General features: G+C 38.8%; 1 protein-coding gene across 3 annotated transcripts in view; it reads right to left on the reverse strand.

Annotated features, from left to right (window-relative positions):
• The window catches only part of AFF2 (AF4/FMR2 family member 2), a 584,839-nt gene that overhangs the window by 366,943 nt on the left and 202,854 nt on the right, over window positions 1-15,042 (reverse strand). For 2 of the 3 annotated variants that reach the window (XM_023752977.1, XM_014454947.2), the window contains exon 2: window positions 3,300-3,420. In XM_023752977.1, coding sequence (XP_023608745.1) covers window positions 3,300-3,420 — 121 coding nt within the window. Of the gene's footprint in view, window positions 1-3,287; window positions 3,421-15,042 lie in introns of all 3 variants that reach the window. The other variant, XM_023752976.1, reaches the window with a different exon arrangement.

Genomic DNA, 15,042 nt, shown 5'->3' on the forward strand with positions numbered 1-15,042 from the left:
AACATTGCCAGATGCTTTCAAAAGCCATCTGTCTTGATATGTCTAGCACCAGTTCTAGGTGCTAGATGTGTCTCTACCAGATGTGTGCTAGACATATGAAGACAGGTGGCTTTTGAAAGCGTCTGGCAATGTTGACAAAAGATTTTTTAACTGCCTACTAAAAAATATAAATGCACATCTACATAACACTTCTTGTTAACAAGAGACGGTATTTACCTTAAAGGTATATGACCACTAATTAAGCAGGATTGAAAATATAATGTGGGGGAATCAAGGATGCTATATCTCATAATAGTGTTAAGTATGGAGTAAATATTGAATGTTAATGATGCATCCTCTGAATAAAGCTCATTTTTCTAATCCATCCAAATATAATATATAAAACTCATCTGGCTGTTCCTTTTTCTTAAGATTGGATGAGGCATCTATCATCCTTTGACCTCACTTCCACTCTCTGGAAAAAATGGAAATCACAACTTCTTGCCTTGCCCCCAATCTTTCCTTCACTCTCTTGCTTTTTTCTCTTTGTAATATTCCATTGCCATCTTCCTTCTCATGGCTCATCACTTTTCACATGTTCTTGATTTTGTATTTTATCATTACCTCTGCCTAATATTCCATTCCCGTTTACTTTCCCATGGCTCATCACTCTTTACATGTTCTTGATTTTGTATGTTCTCATTACCTCTGGGATCTTGCTCTACTTACCCCATTTCTCCCTCTTATACCTTCTTCACCCTTTCCTTATCCATTGTCATTGGTTCCTTCCCATCAATCTCTAAAAATGTTCAAGTTTATTTCACTTTTAAAAAGCTTCCTTCCATATTTCTCCCCCTTGCAATCTAATTTGCTTCCTTTCTTCCCCCCTCAATACAAAAACTTTCTGCAAGATCAAATCTACATTAACTTCCTCTCTTCCTTTATGTTACTACATCCCATTTACTCTCAAAACCCTTACAGTTTGGCTTCCCACAATGACCACCAACAACAAATAAAACAAATCTTCCTAAGGTCACTAATTATCACTTAACTGCCAAATCCAACAGCCACTTTCCAGTCCCGACCTTTCCTGACCTCTCTGATATCTGTAACTAGCAAATCCCTCCTCCATAAACCCTTTATTACTTTGGTTCTATTAAATGATTCTCTCCAAGTTCTCTTCCTATCTTTCTTATTATTCACTCCTTTTTAACTTATTTTCCTTGCCTCGGTTTTTACCACCTATAGGGTATCCCAAAAATGTATACACATACTTTGAATAATTATAAAGGCAGTGTTTATTAAAACAAATTTCATTTTGAAAATTGAGCTATCAGTTGTTAAAATATGTATATATTCTTGGGGACACCCTGTATTTTACCCCTTAAATGTTGCTAGTTCCCAAGATTCTTTATTTGTCCTTTTTACATAGTAATCTTACTCAGTGGTAATGTTAATTCTCACAGCTTCTATTGCCACCTACATGATGTCACCTAAATCTCTCTCTTAACAACTCCCTTTAGCTCCATATCCATGTATCCAATGTCTACTGGATAACTCTCCCTTAATATTCAAGTGGGACCGCAAACACAAATTACTCAAAACAGAATTATGTTTTTCTCTACATGCACCAACCCTGTTGTCCTTCTGAACAACCTGTTAATAGCACCATCCTCTGAAGTCAGATGGAAAAAAAATCATTCATCTATCACACTCCCCACATCCAAACAGATACCCAGTCCATCATTTGAACTTCCTTGCTCTACCTTAAATGCTGCCTGCCACGAACTTCCTTAGCCAACTACAATAGCTTCTTTATCTGCCTCTAGTTTACCTTCCCATCAACCCATTCTCCAAATTTTCAACATTGTCTTTTAAAATTCTTTGTCCCAGACATGACCTGATTTTAAAACTTGCAATAACTTTTCTTTATGTACAGAATCATGTTCAAACTACTTCGTATGAGGTACAATGTCTTCACTAATCCTTCTCCTATCTATCTCTCTAGCACTTACCATGAAGTCATGCCCTCATTCATTCATGATGATCTTTGCCACTAGATAAGAAATTCCTTGAAGGCAGGGATAATGTCTTATTTCCCTTTGTACACTAGTCTAAAACATGACTAGCAAACAATGGGCCTTCAATAAATGCTTGTTAAAGTAATCATATCTCTAAATATACACTTTGAAGGTAGTATAAATTTAAATCAATTGAGATAGAAAAATGCTTTTTAAAAGAATTATACTAACAAATCGAAAACTAGTAGTTTAGGTGACTTAAGTTTCTTTGTCAGAATTAACCAAACTTGAAAGACACATGAAGGTCTCAATTAGGAGTTACTTACTTATTTTGAATAAGGCATCAAGAATCTGGTGTTACTAGTCATCAATCTAAATAGCGTACATTTTGCTCCAAAGTAGTATTTGTGCCTATACAGTCCTTATTAAGAACTTTCCTTTTCCAGAAGTCACTGTCCCCTAAATGGTGCTCTTTTAAAATCACAACTCTTGAAAATACTCTATATTTTTGTTTTAGCTCTTACATCACCTCTGTTTTATTACAGAAAATTATACTGTTGCTAAATTTCAATAAAAACAAACCAGCTATCAGCAATTTAAAAGGGTTCTTTCCCCAACCTCCACCCCAAATAGAAAGTTCAGAGGCAGTCATTGTGAAGTCAGTACTTAGACATAGCAGTATGATCATTATTGGAGTTACATACTAGCCAGAATACCACTAGAAAATCATTCAAGCTACACTAACCCCTCTGGTTGAGGAACTCTCTCCAAAATCATGATTATTAACCACCAGGAAAAATAATTGACTTTTACCTTTCTACCAGAACAGTGATTTTCAAAGACCACTCAAACCAGTGAACAGCTACTAACAACCTAAAATGGAAAAAGAAAGCAGTGGCCTTGCAATGGATGACATTTACCGGGAGAAGAAATAGGCATATCCACTGACAGTCTTCAGGGACTGCATTTCTGATAATCAAAGTGGGAGAAAGTGTCAAGGGGACCTTCCTTGCTGTAGGAGGTATTGGGCAGTAAAGATCTCTTTGGAGACATGCAGTCTCACAAGTCTCTTTCAAAGTTACTATGCTTACCAAAGAAGATGAAATCTGTCTCAGAAGACTTCCTTATAAATTTGCAATTGCCCCAAATACAGTATATGTATATACTTTATTTGTAAAATATATTCTCCTGGAAATCATTTGGGTGCTTTAAAAATAGATTAAATGTTGATTAAATGTGTTAAAAAACACGACAAGCAATCATTTTCCATAAAGATAAATTACATACATATTCAGCTACCTTGTAGGGCTCCCCAAAAAGATCAAAGCCTGAAGAAAAGAGATCATCTTCTTGCTGGACTTCTTGATTCCTCCGTTCCCATTCCCTTTTTTTAAGTGCACTACGGTCTTGTTCATAGTGACTAATAGAAAAAGAAAAAAGGAGAAATTGGTTAATTAGTCATTTAACTCTCCCTTGTTATCACTAAGGAAAAAAAATACAAGTCAAGACTACCAAACTGATACTACATAGAGAGCAGAGAATCTTTTTTCTTTACTCAAATTACCTTTAAGATCCTGACCAGTTATTCAGAATACAGAAGAAAACAGAAACTCACTTATTAGAAATTATATTTATGACCACATAAGCATGGTAGAATCCTTGTCCCTTACCCTTGCTTGATTACAACAGGCAATTATAAACTTCTCAAAAACCAGTACTCTGTGTAGAAAGGTACTGAATGTTACATTGTGTTGTGAACTGCCTAGGGCTCAGAATTCACAGATGTCACAAAACCCTAAGTGAAATAAATTAACAAATACATTGTTGCAGATAAACTGGAATTCTATCCTGAACCCATAGCCACAGTTATCCTGTTGTAAAGAAATCACAGGAGAACCTAAGCACATTTTTGGAAGTCCATAACAAACCAAATCAATCAATCCCAGTCCTTGTTGTTGTCTAACCATAGTTTGCATTTTGAATGACTGAAAGCCTTTTGGGGAAACTTTTCACAAAGAAAGGGGTCTGGCTTGAACAACAAACTTCTAACAATGAAAAAAATGTGTCAAAAGCCTTGAACAACTAACACACAAATGTTTTATAAATTCATGTAATTCTGTGAAGTTCATCACATTTCAAGCTTTCCCATTGGAGGGTAAGTAGAAAAGCTTCCAGACAATATCTAAGATATATTCTGGGCCCTTTGATTTTATAGACTGCAATGCTTCCTTATTAAAAACAAAACAAAACACTATTTTCTCATCATGCAAGGCTGTGAATAGCTAATCTAATAAAATAGAAACATGCAAATTGACCATACCTTCACTATGCCCAAGCCACGCCCACCAGCCAATCAGAACTACTATATGCAAATTAACCGAGCCAAGATGGCAGCTGGCAGCCACGGAGCTGGAGCAAGCAGGAGGCTTGTTGCCCTGGCAATGGAGGAAACCAAGCTTCCCACCTGCCCTGGCCAGCTGTGGCCTCCGCTCAAGGCAACAAAATTTCAATTATAGAAGATAAATAAATCCCAGATACCTACTTCCAGCCAGCCTCCACTGGGAGCTTGGGTGGCTTGGGGCTGTGGCGAGCCTGCAAACAGCCATCAGCCCCTCACCCAGACTGGCCAGGAACCCCAGCAGGACCTCCCCACCCTGAAGGGGCTGTGGCGAGCCTGCAAACAGCCATCAGCCCCTCACCCAGGCTGGCCACACCATCATGGGGTGAGGGTCCCCACTGGGAGGTTTGGCCAGCCTGCAAACAGCCATCAGCCCCTCACCCAGGCTGGCCAGGCATTCCAGCGGGGACCCCCACCCTGAAGGGGGTGTGGCCAGTCTGAAAACGGCCCTCAGCTCCTCACCCAGGATGGCCAGGCACCACAGCAGGACCCCCATCATGATACGGGACACCCTTCAGGGCAAACCAGCCAGTCCCCACCCATGCACCAGGCCTTTATCCTATATCAGGGGTGGGCAATCTTTTTGTGAGTGCGTGCCAAAACCAGCAAAAATCTCTGACTCAAAATTCTTCTACGTGCCAACCCTAGTTTTTTGAGAACATGTTATCTCTACTTGATATCTCTTAAGGTGTACGTATGTGAAGAAACTTGAAGAAATAATAAAATTCATTTGAGTTACAAAAACACAGTATATGATGATGAAAAATACATTTATTTTTTAATGTACACATGTACACTGATAGTTCGACAGAAAACTTTATGACTCCGTTTGATATTATCAGTGAGACTTTTGCTGCTGCATCACTGATGACAGAGATTTTATACCAGGTTTATGTTTCATGACCTTCAGAGATATGCACGAGCTACTACTTTCATCTGTCAGGCTACTCCTATTACGAGACTTAACAAAATTCATCACTGAGAACAAAGATTCACAAGCGTATGTGGATGAAAACATGGAGAGCAACACTGTTGCAAAGTTTTTTAAACAGAAAAAATTTTCTGGAATGGCATTCCAAGTTCTCAATGGTTCATTTTTGACACTTCACTCTGGTACTCCTGTCTCTAATCACTTTTTTTCAATGTTTTCCAAGTCAACTCTAAGGTCAATAAATTTCTGCTTCCAAATTGAGCTACTCTGAAATTCAATCAACTGCATTTTAAAGTCAGCCATGTCTATCTATGAAAACATTTGTAAGTTTAGTTCCTCCAGTTTCATACTGTCTGGAAACCTCATGAATTTTGCTGTCTCTTCCAGTTCTCTGAATTTCGCAAATCTTGAGAAGAACTGCTCAATAGTTGACTCGATGATGTTTAAGAACAGCTTTTGAAGGCTTTGACAGTCTGTTCTGTCATCTTTTGGGAGGTCTTAGATGTGCCTCTTGATGTTTGGGAAATATTTAACTCTCTCACCATCCACATCCCTCTTAAAGACTTCCAGTTTCTTTTCAAAAGCCTTAATGTAACCAAACATAACATCAATGTCTGGCCAGTTCCTTGTAATTTAACATTTAAGTCATTCAAATGTTCACAAAAATCGTAAATGGAAGATTATAAGAGAAGGTTTCGCTTGCCAGCAAAAGTTACTGGTATTCCATGTTTGGCACGTGTGCCAGGGGTTGCCCACCGCTGTCCTATATAATAAAAGGGTAATATGAAAATTGACCCTAACAGCAGAACAACTGGGAATGACTGGTCACTATGACACACACTGACCACCAGGTGGCAGATGCTCAATGCAGGAGCTGCCCCCTGGTGGTCAGTGCGCTCTCACAGGGGGAGCTCTGCTCAGCCACAAGCCAGGCTGATGGCTACCAGTACAGCAGTGGTGGTGGGAGCCTCTCCCGCTTCCTCAGCAGCGCTAAGGATGTCTGACTGCAGCTTAGGCCTGCTCCCCGCTGGCAAGTGGACATCCCCCAAGGGCTCCCGGGCTGCCAGAGGGATGTTTGACTGCCAGCTTAGGCCCAATCCCCCAGGGAGCGGGTCTAAGCCAGCAGGTGGACATCCCCCGAGGGTCCCAGACTGTGAGAGGGCACAGGCCAGGATGAGGGACCTTTCTGAGTGCACAAATTTTTGTGCATCGGACCTCTAGTTAAACTATAATCTTTAAGTCTTACAGTATTGTTTTTTTATTTTGTTCATTAGGTTCCCATTCCCATTCCCCCACCTTCCTGATTTTGATTGTAAACTTACCCAAAGTGAGTACATATATGCTGGCCAAATTTGAATTATATGCCTAGCATGTACTATATACATGTTGCTTTCCTTCCTCATGTCAATACTGCCATGTTATGACTTAATTAGGTAATTGACATACAAATGAACAGCTAATGAAATTACAAGAGATATACTGATATAAAAGTACAGTCTACAGGTTTTGAATGCAGTCCCAAACTTAATGCCCATCACTGGTAACCTAGTTTGCTTGTGAGTATCATAACTTCAGTTTACAAAATAAGAGCCCAAAAACAAGAAATATCTATGGCATGTTAATTAGATATTGATATACATGGAGACTAAGATGCCACTACACTTAATCATCAGCCTTTCTCCACAGGAATCCTTGAACTGACAAATTCAAAGTGACTTTGATAGTCTCATCTCCTGGATAAACAACATTTTATTTCTCCGTTTTTAAAATAGTGGCAACTTTTATCTGATATTTTCATAATACATTATGCTTTCATAATACAAAGAATGTCAGATACATAAGAGCTCACTGGGCCACTAATGAGTGTGCTCAACAAATGTTATCCCTGTCTGAAAAAACAAAGAACATACAAACCTCTACCCAAAGCCCAGGCTCTACATCTGGGCCCTGCCTGGTCAAGAAAGATGCCAAGTCCAAATACTGGAAGCCAGTCTACATTTACATTTGCTATCTTCATCTCACATTTCCATTCACAAGTTGAGTTCAGAACCCCAAACAGTTGCTATGTGTTGCAATTTCTTTGTCTTAGAGGTTGATGTGGAATCAACCAGGCATAGTAACATCTTCAGTCCATGAAGTGTGGTACACGAGATTTGACCTCAGCACCATACATTGGCTGTGAGTAACCCAAGCCTATCATCAATTTGTCAAAATGTAAGAAAGATATGATGTCAGGGTCGAGGTAGAGGGAATAAGTTAAAGCAACATTTAGTCAGGTTGTGAGGAGGGTTTGTTACAAAGGAGGACACAATTTGTTTGTCTTCCATAGCAGGTGATTCTCAACACACAGATAGTCACAGATAAGAGCCAAAATCTCTTGCTTCCAAAAATGTGAGCAAGATATCAGTTTTCTAGCTATCTGATCATTCCTTGCACCAATAGCCCACAATGATGGGCATATAGATCATATTTGATTCTCCCATGAAGAGAACTGAAGTACTTTGGTCCCTTGGCTTTGCAAATTACCTTTTTTCTCCTGAGGCAAAGATATAATTAAAACCCTGAAGAGAAAAAAAAAGGAGAAGAAATGGAAACATGCTCCAACTTGCAGGCCTTCAAGTGGCTAACAGTCAAGGAACTTTCTGTGCTTCCTATCTGGTATTGATTTGTTGGAGGCTCTGGATTGCATTTTGCATCAGTTCATTAGCTACCAAATTCCAGATGAAAATATGAATAGCAGATTAATTGTGCACATGGGTGGTATCTGTTGCAAGGAAACTGCCTGCTTCATTTTTTAACACATATAACACAGAACAATTAATTCTCATATCTCTAGCGAGAATTATTTAATCTCCATAGAGTTCCACTGCTCTTGGAAGGCAACCAGATTTCTTCAACTTTTTCCTTTTTTGCTCAGCATGGCATTATACTGAAAGCTTCACAGGGCGAGGTATAATGAGGAATGAACTACATGAGGCTTTCACAATGTATAGAATGTCACTGATTTCTGATTGAAACCAAAATTACTAATTTGAAGCACCAGCTAATTAAAACCACAGCTATGTATTTAGCCTCTTGTTATACCTACTTCAGTTTATAATTATGAGGACCTCTTTATGTACTCAATTAAATTTCTTATGATTCAGGCAGGTTTCCATCAGAGGCCACAGGAAAGCATATGCCTCCTCTGATGATCTGATGTACCTTTACACTCCCAGGCTTATTTTCCAAAGAAACAAAGGGCTCCACAGCCCATGAAGAAATTTACAAGCCAGAAATCTGAATTAATCATCATGCTATTTTGTCTAAATAATTCAAATTTATTTACACTGATGAGAACAGGGTGAATTGATCCTAGCAGTATGAAAACCCACTTTCATATTGGGAAGTTGAGCCAATAAACTGAACTCATGGACTGTTCACTCAGCGTGTTAACATGTCCTTTCAACATTTTTCTCCCAGATGTAATAAAATTTATATGGTGATATAAAAACCACTGAACAGTCAAAACTGAATTTATTTCTAATTAACTAAAGGTATTTGGGTTTTTTCTCTACAGCTTATTTTTTTTAAATCTCTGCATCACCGACACATGCCTTAGCTGATAGGAAAAAAAACAGAAAGAAGCACAAGTTCCTTTTAACTACTGGCATACCTAAGAGATCTGTGTGTTCTGTTTCAGACCACTGCAATAAAGTGAGTGTCGCAATAAAGTCAGTTGTAATCTTTTTACTGGTGGAGGGTCTTTCCTTCAATTTGTGAAAGACACAATGTCCATAACATGCAATAAGAATGAAGTGCAATAAAATGAGATATGTTTGTATTCTGCTACTCCAATGTAATCAGTGATAGTGAGGAGCTTCTCTCTAGAATATGTCTTCCATATTAGCTCTGATTTCGAACACCTGTCTGTTTCCTTGGTCTCCAATAACAGAGAAGCTGCCCTTATTCACAAAGGAGGAAACTAAAGCCCTCCTGAGATGAGAGGATCCGTCCCAAGCCCTCATCAAGGTAATGCCAAAGGAAGATATGGACCTGTGTCTCTCCCATCTTCAAATACAAACAATTTCTTCCTATCTCCTTCTTTTCTCAGATACTTCCATATCCTTTTCCTTAAATCTGATCTTGTACATAGGTAACTCCCATTTTCATCATTAGAAGCCACTGGTGCATTCACGGGTCAATAAAACCCAGGACACATCTAGATTCACTGAGATTGAGAAGGTTCAATTAGGCCATCTTCATTGGCTCACAGTATTAGCACATCAAGACTGGCAATGCAGGATAGTTTCTTAGAACAGAGACTGTTGGAGCAGGAAGAAACTTTAGCAATCATCTAGTTCTGGAACCTAATTTTATAGATGACGATATTACACTGAGAAGGTAATAGGCCTCACAGCAGGTTGTGGCTAAACTAGGAGGCAGGAACCCAGGGCTTCAAATTCCCAAACTGATTCTCTTCCTAATAACCCATGGTTTGTCCCTTCTGCCTCCCAGGTTTCTATTACACTCCAAAATAAATATTTGTCTCATTTGAACTCCATTGGTCAACTTTTCTCAGGATTATATTTTATTAGAAATTGCCAATAGGGAAAAAGTTTAGGAATTTAATTTAGACGCAAGTATAGAAAAACCATTAGTTTCCTTGCACCAAAATGTACAGACCATAAAGGGATTTTTAAAATTAACTATATCTGTGGGAAGAAGCTAAGTGAGGGATAATAAAAACCAGTTAAAATCCATTTGGTTTGTATATTTCATGAATTTAATAATTGTTGTTTACCTAATTAGGTTATTTTACAAAGCTAGTTGGGGAAACATTATAAAAAAACACTGACATGCTGGAAGATACCCATTGTCTACACCAGTGGTTCTCAACCTTCTGGCCCTTTAAATACAGTTCCTCATGTTGTGACCCAACCATAAAATTATTTTCTTTGCTACTTCATAACTGTAATGTTGCTACTGTTATGAATCGTAATGTAAATATCTAATATGCAGGATGGTCTTAGGCGACCACAAAATACCGACTTCTGCACATGGGCCACAAAGTTTCAATCGCACTGTACGTGTGCACCCACACATGGTATTTTGTGGAAGAGCCACACTCAAGGGTTCAAAGAGCTGCATGTGGCTCGCGAGCTGCAGTTTGCTAACCACTGCCCTAAGCTGATAATCTTTTACTGTTTACCAAACTTTACCTTTGATATGCTTGTTTTGCTTTGCTAAAGGGAAAATGTGTATTCTAGTAAATAAAAAGCCAATGCATCCGGGCATTGGGGGAACCTCTCTGCTAGAGAGTAAGGTCTCTGCCTGGCTCCCCCCATGCCTTCTAAATTTATATTGCTTGTCTAGTGTATCCATTTATGTGCAGCCCCTTCTCCAGATCCTGAATCCTTGCTGCAAAAGGTTGCAGCACTGACATATTAAAATGACAATTTTGTTTAAACATACTGCTAACTAATACAGATTTACTATAGTAATGATGTACATGAAGATAAATAATTCAATCTTAATTGTCTTCTAATCCAACTAACACTAAAGTACCTTTATTTTGGCTATCTTTGTAAAAACATAAAAAAATACATATTTAATACAACCAAAGGACAAACATAAACTATAACTTCCTTCTTGTGGCTCTTCGGAATTTAAGGATGGAAAACTGATGCTCAGCAAAATGTTCCAGCCTATGAAAGCTGCATCCAGGACACCACTACCAATTCAGTGCTCTTTCAAAAAGTCCGAGATACTTTTACAAAATCTTTTTATGCCAAATATATTTATATGTAGCTTTTAAAAAATATGTATCTTTATTGTTGAATGTATTACAGATGTCCCATTCTCCCCCATTGACCCTTCCCAGGCCTTCACCACTCTATTGTCTGTGTCCATGGGTTTTGCATATATACATATAAGTTCTTTGGTTAATCCTTTCCTGCCCCACCACCCCTCTGAGAATCGTCAGTCTGTTGCATGCTTCCATGTCTCTGGATCTATTTTGTTTGTTAGTTTATTTTGTTCTTTACATTCCACATATAAGTGAGACAGGCCAACAACTCTGATTCTGGAGGAGGCAGGGCAAGGCAGGCTGGGCTCTGGGCTGCTTTAAGAGGTGGGGCAGGCCACTGGTCAAGGCAGTAGGGTCAAGACAGTGGCAATGGTATTCTGGGGGGGGGGATGGTTCAGTCATGCTGGTTTTCTATGACCCTCCCATGTGTCAGGGGCATCAGTGGTTGGCCTTTCACGCCTGTCTGTGGCTTAGGGGCACTAGGGCACAGCAACTCCCTACAACCTCCTTGCTAGAAGGACCCTGTGGATTCTCCAAAATTGTGCTCTCTACTCTCATGCAGAGAGAAGCAATGGCAGAGCAGCACGTGGCAGTGGCCTGCAGTTTCTCCTTTAGGAGCACCTGAACTACCCGCCTGGAGTTCCTGCACTGACCAACAAATGCCCACCCACACTAACACTCATGCATACTCTCCTCATACACACTCACCTACTCACACTCTCACCCTTGCTCAGGTCTTGCCCGATGACATGTTGGTCCCCTTCTCCTCTATATATATTTTTGTAAATTCTTTTTACCCCAAAAATGTATGCCAAAAATTTATTATTACTGAGATATTTCTAATATCCAACTAGGGTAAAGTATATTTCATTATCTATCCTATGAAGACTTTTCTCTATAGATTCAAAAATTATATTTGAGATAGAGGCACCAAATAGGTCAATATATGAACTTAATTCACAAATTAATATTGATATGGGGTTTAAAATAATAACTTCTTAATTTAAAATATTTCTAAATGTTACCAACCTTCTATAATCTGGCTCTCAATTTTGGCTGTACATGGGAGTCACCCGGGAAAGATTTTATAAATCCTCATGCCCTGGGTCACATGCCAATATGTCAGACCAATTGCATTGGAATCTCCCAAAGTGGATTCCAGGCATCCAACATAAAACAACTCTGGTCTTCATACATGATATAACTATCCACATAATTTTTATTGGATCCATTTTGGCATACCAAAAATGATGAAGTTAACATGAAGATAAATCAAGAACCAGGCCCTTTTAGAGGACAGATATATTCTATTATGCAGAAATTGGCATTGATGACATATGTTGGCACAAATGGCTATTTCACACGGAATAATAACAACAATCGCATTAGTAATTCTCTGTTGATTATTTGCTTCATGCCAGGTGCAATGCTAGTCATTTTATGAGTATTATCTTATTTAATCCTCACAAAAACTCTGATGAGGTACTCTCATCCACCTTTTTCAGATGAGGAAACTGAGGCACATGAGACCCAGAGAGATTAACATGCCCAATGTCACATAATCAGTAAATGGTGTAAACAGAATAATAGCTGAGATTGCCAGACTCCAGAGGCCCTTCTCTTAGGCAAAAAGAAGATGCTGATATATATTTTTTAAAAAATATGTTGGTAGGTAGAAGAGAAAGCACATCCACACATGTAAGCTCTGTTCACACAACAGGCATGGTGCCATTGATCCAGGGATATGTGTATAATCTGAACTCCCAGAAAAATAGCTCAGCTTAGAAGGGATTTGGGGAGCATGGTATAGATCTTCTCAGAACAGCAAGCACAGGTAGACACTCAAATTGATATTATCAACAATATTATCTGAGTGCACTAAAATTCCATTTCTATGAAATGCCAATTTTATATAGAAAGACCATGATTCTGGCAACTCTAAGGTTCCCATCTGCCTGCAGTAGTCATCAGTATATCAATAATTTTCTAGAAACCTGTAGAAATGTTCTTCAAAAGCATTTGTTCAAGTGAAATCAAATTATGTTGTCCTTGCATAATGTAAATGTTGGCTAAGAGACAGGGTCCAATATCCCTGACTGTTTGAGAGAGGTGTCTGTCTCCCCAACAAGTATTACTTCCCTCCTCTGCTAGGCAGCTCAGAATGTGTTAGCTATCCTTTTAAAATCATGCATATTTATCTCCTTCAACCTTATAACAAATATCCCCTCTCTCCTCTGTACTGAGTACTCCACTATAAGAAAACTCCATTGCACAATAAATAATAGTATCTAAGCATTCCTGAGAGTTTACTTTCTGCTTTTATAATTTTTTTAAGTTTAGTCTGATTTTCATTTTTATAGAAACTAGTTTTAAAATAACTTTATTTCTGACCCGTTCATTAAAAATGAGACTTTGTTTATCATTCCTTCTGGCTCACTGACCCTCTTGAAACACAAACCAATGACTTACAATCGCCTCACATTCAATGTGGCCAAACCCAGAGAGCTGCAAAGACCTGCATGAGTCAGAAGCTTTCAAAAATACTTCGTGAAGACTAGTATAGGCCTGGAATGGATACAACGAGCCGAGAAAATAAGCAATCAGCCCTGACCGGTTTGGTTCAGTGGATGGAGGATCGGCCTGCAGACTGAAGGGTCCCAGGTTCGATTCTGGTTGGGGGCATGAGCCCAGGTCACAGGCTCAGTCCCCAGTGGGGGGGGGGGGCGTGTGGGAGGCGGCCAATCCATGATTCTCTCATCACTGATGTTTCTGTCTCTCTCTCCCTCTCCCTTCCTCTCTGAAATCAATAAAGATATATTTTAAAAAAGAAAAGAAGCAATCAGAGAGTGAATATAGTAAATGTATTTATTTATATGTTTATGACATTTGAATTCGTTCAAAAATTAAAACTATATAAAAATAAAAATGATATAAAATGTTCTTGCTTCCACTCATCATAATATACCCTCATCATAATGTTCCCCATTGCCAATCAGTGGTAGTAATTTTTATTTTCTTGTTTAATCTTCCAGTGTTTCTTCATGCATTTTTCAGTGTCAACTTGAAATCTTCTTGTTTATGATTCCCTCTTTAAAATAATCAGTCAATGCTAATGCAGAGCTCTAAAGCGCTGCTAGATCTAAATCTTGATCTACTTCAAGGAAATGTAAGCTTTTCATTATCAGAAATGATTCCATAGATCCACAGAAGAGGAGACAGTAACAGGCTTTGAGTATTAGCGGTGGTTTAAAGGACTTTCTGGTTGATTGTAATTCTGCCTTGTGACAGGCTGCCCAAGGCTTGGCTTGGTCCTCTGCTCGTGATGATCCCTCATCCAGCCCCAATGTACCCTGGTTCCATCCCATGTGCCACATTCCAAGCTCCATACCTATTGCTTCTGCAGCCAACCTAAGGAGAACAACTCTGTCTTTCAAATTAAGAAGAAACTGCCCAAAGTATTTCCTCTCTATGCCCATTAAATATCAGGAATTCTTTTTCAACTCAAAGCCGTGATATAACTCAGTTTTTCATAAACAACACTTTTAAAAGGTATTTTATTTTCAGTTAGATATAGCAAGACAATTTCAATAACTACTTAATTTAAAAAAATATTTTCTCAGCAATAATATTCTTAATTACTTTTAAACTTTTAAGGAAATTAATGCCCTTAACAAGCAGTTTATAACTGACAGTTTTTAGCTAGCTCTATTTTCATGTCTCACCAAACCCTTTCATCAGCATGTATTCACTAATGTTTACCCAAGTAAATTCTACCCCCTAAAGGCTTACCTTTTGGGACCCTGACTCTCCATGGCATGCTCACTCCACAGAGCTCTGGCTTGAACATACAACTGGGAGCATGAGATCAAGACTGCAGCATGGAACTGCCAGAAACACTCTGCTTCTCCGCCTGCCTATGCACACT

Source organism: Myotis lucifugus, unplaced genomic scaffold (genome assembly GCF_000147115.1).
Source record: "Myotis lucifugus unplaced genomic scaffold, Myoluc2.0 scaffold_40, whole genome shotgun sequence".
Taxonomy (NCBI): domain Eukaryota; kingdom Metazoa; phylum Chordata; class Mammalia; order Chiroptera; family Vespertilionidae; genus Myotis; species Myotis lucifugus.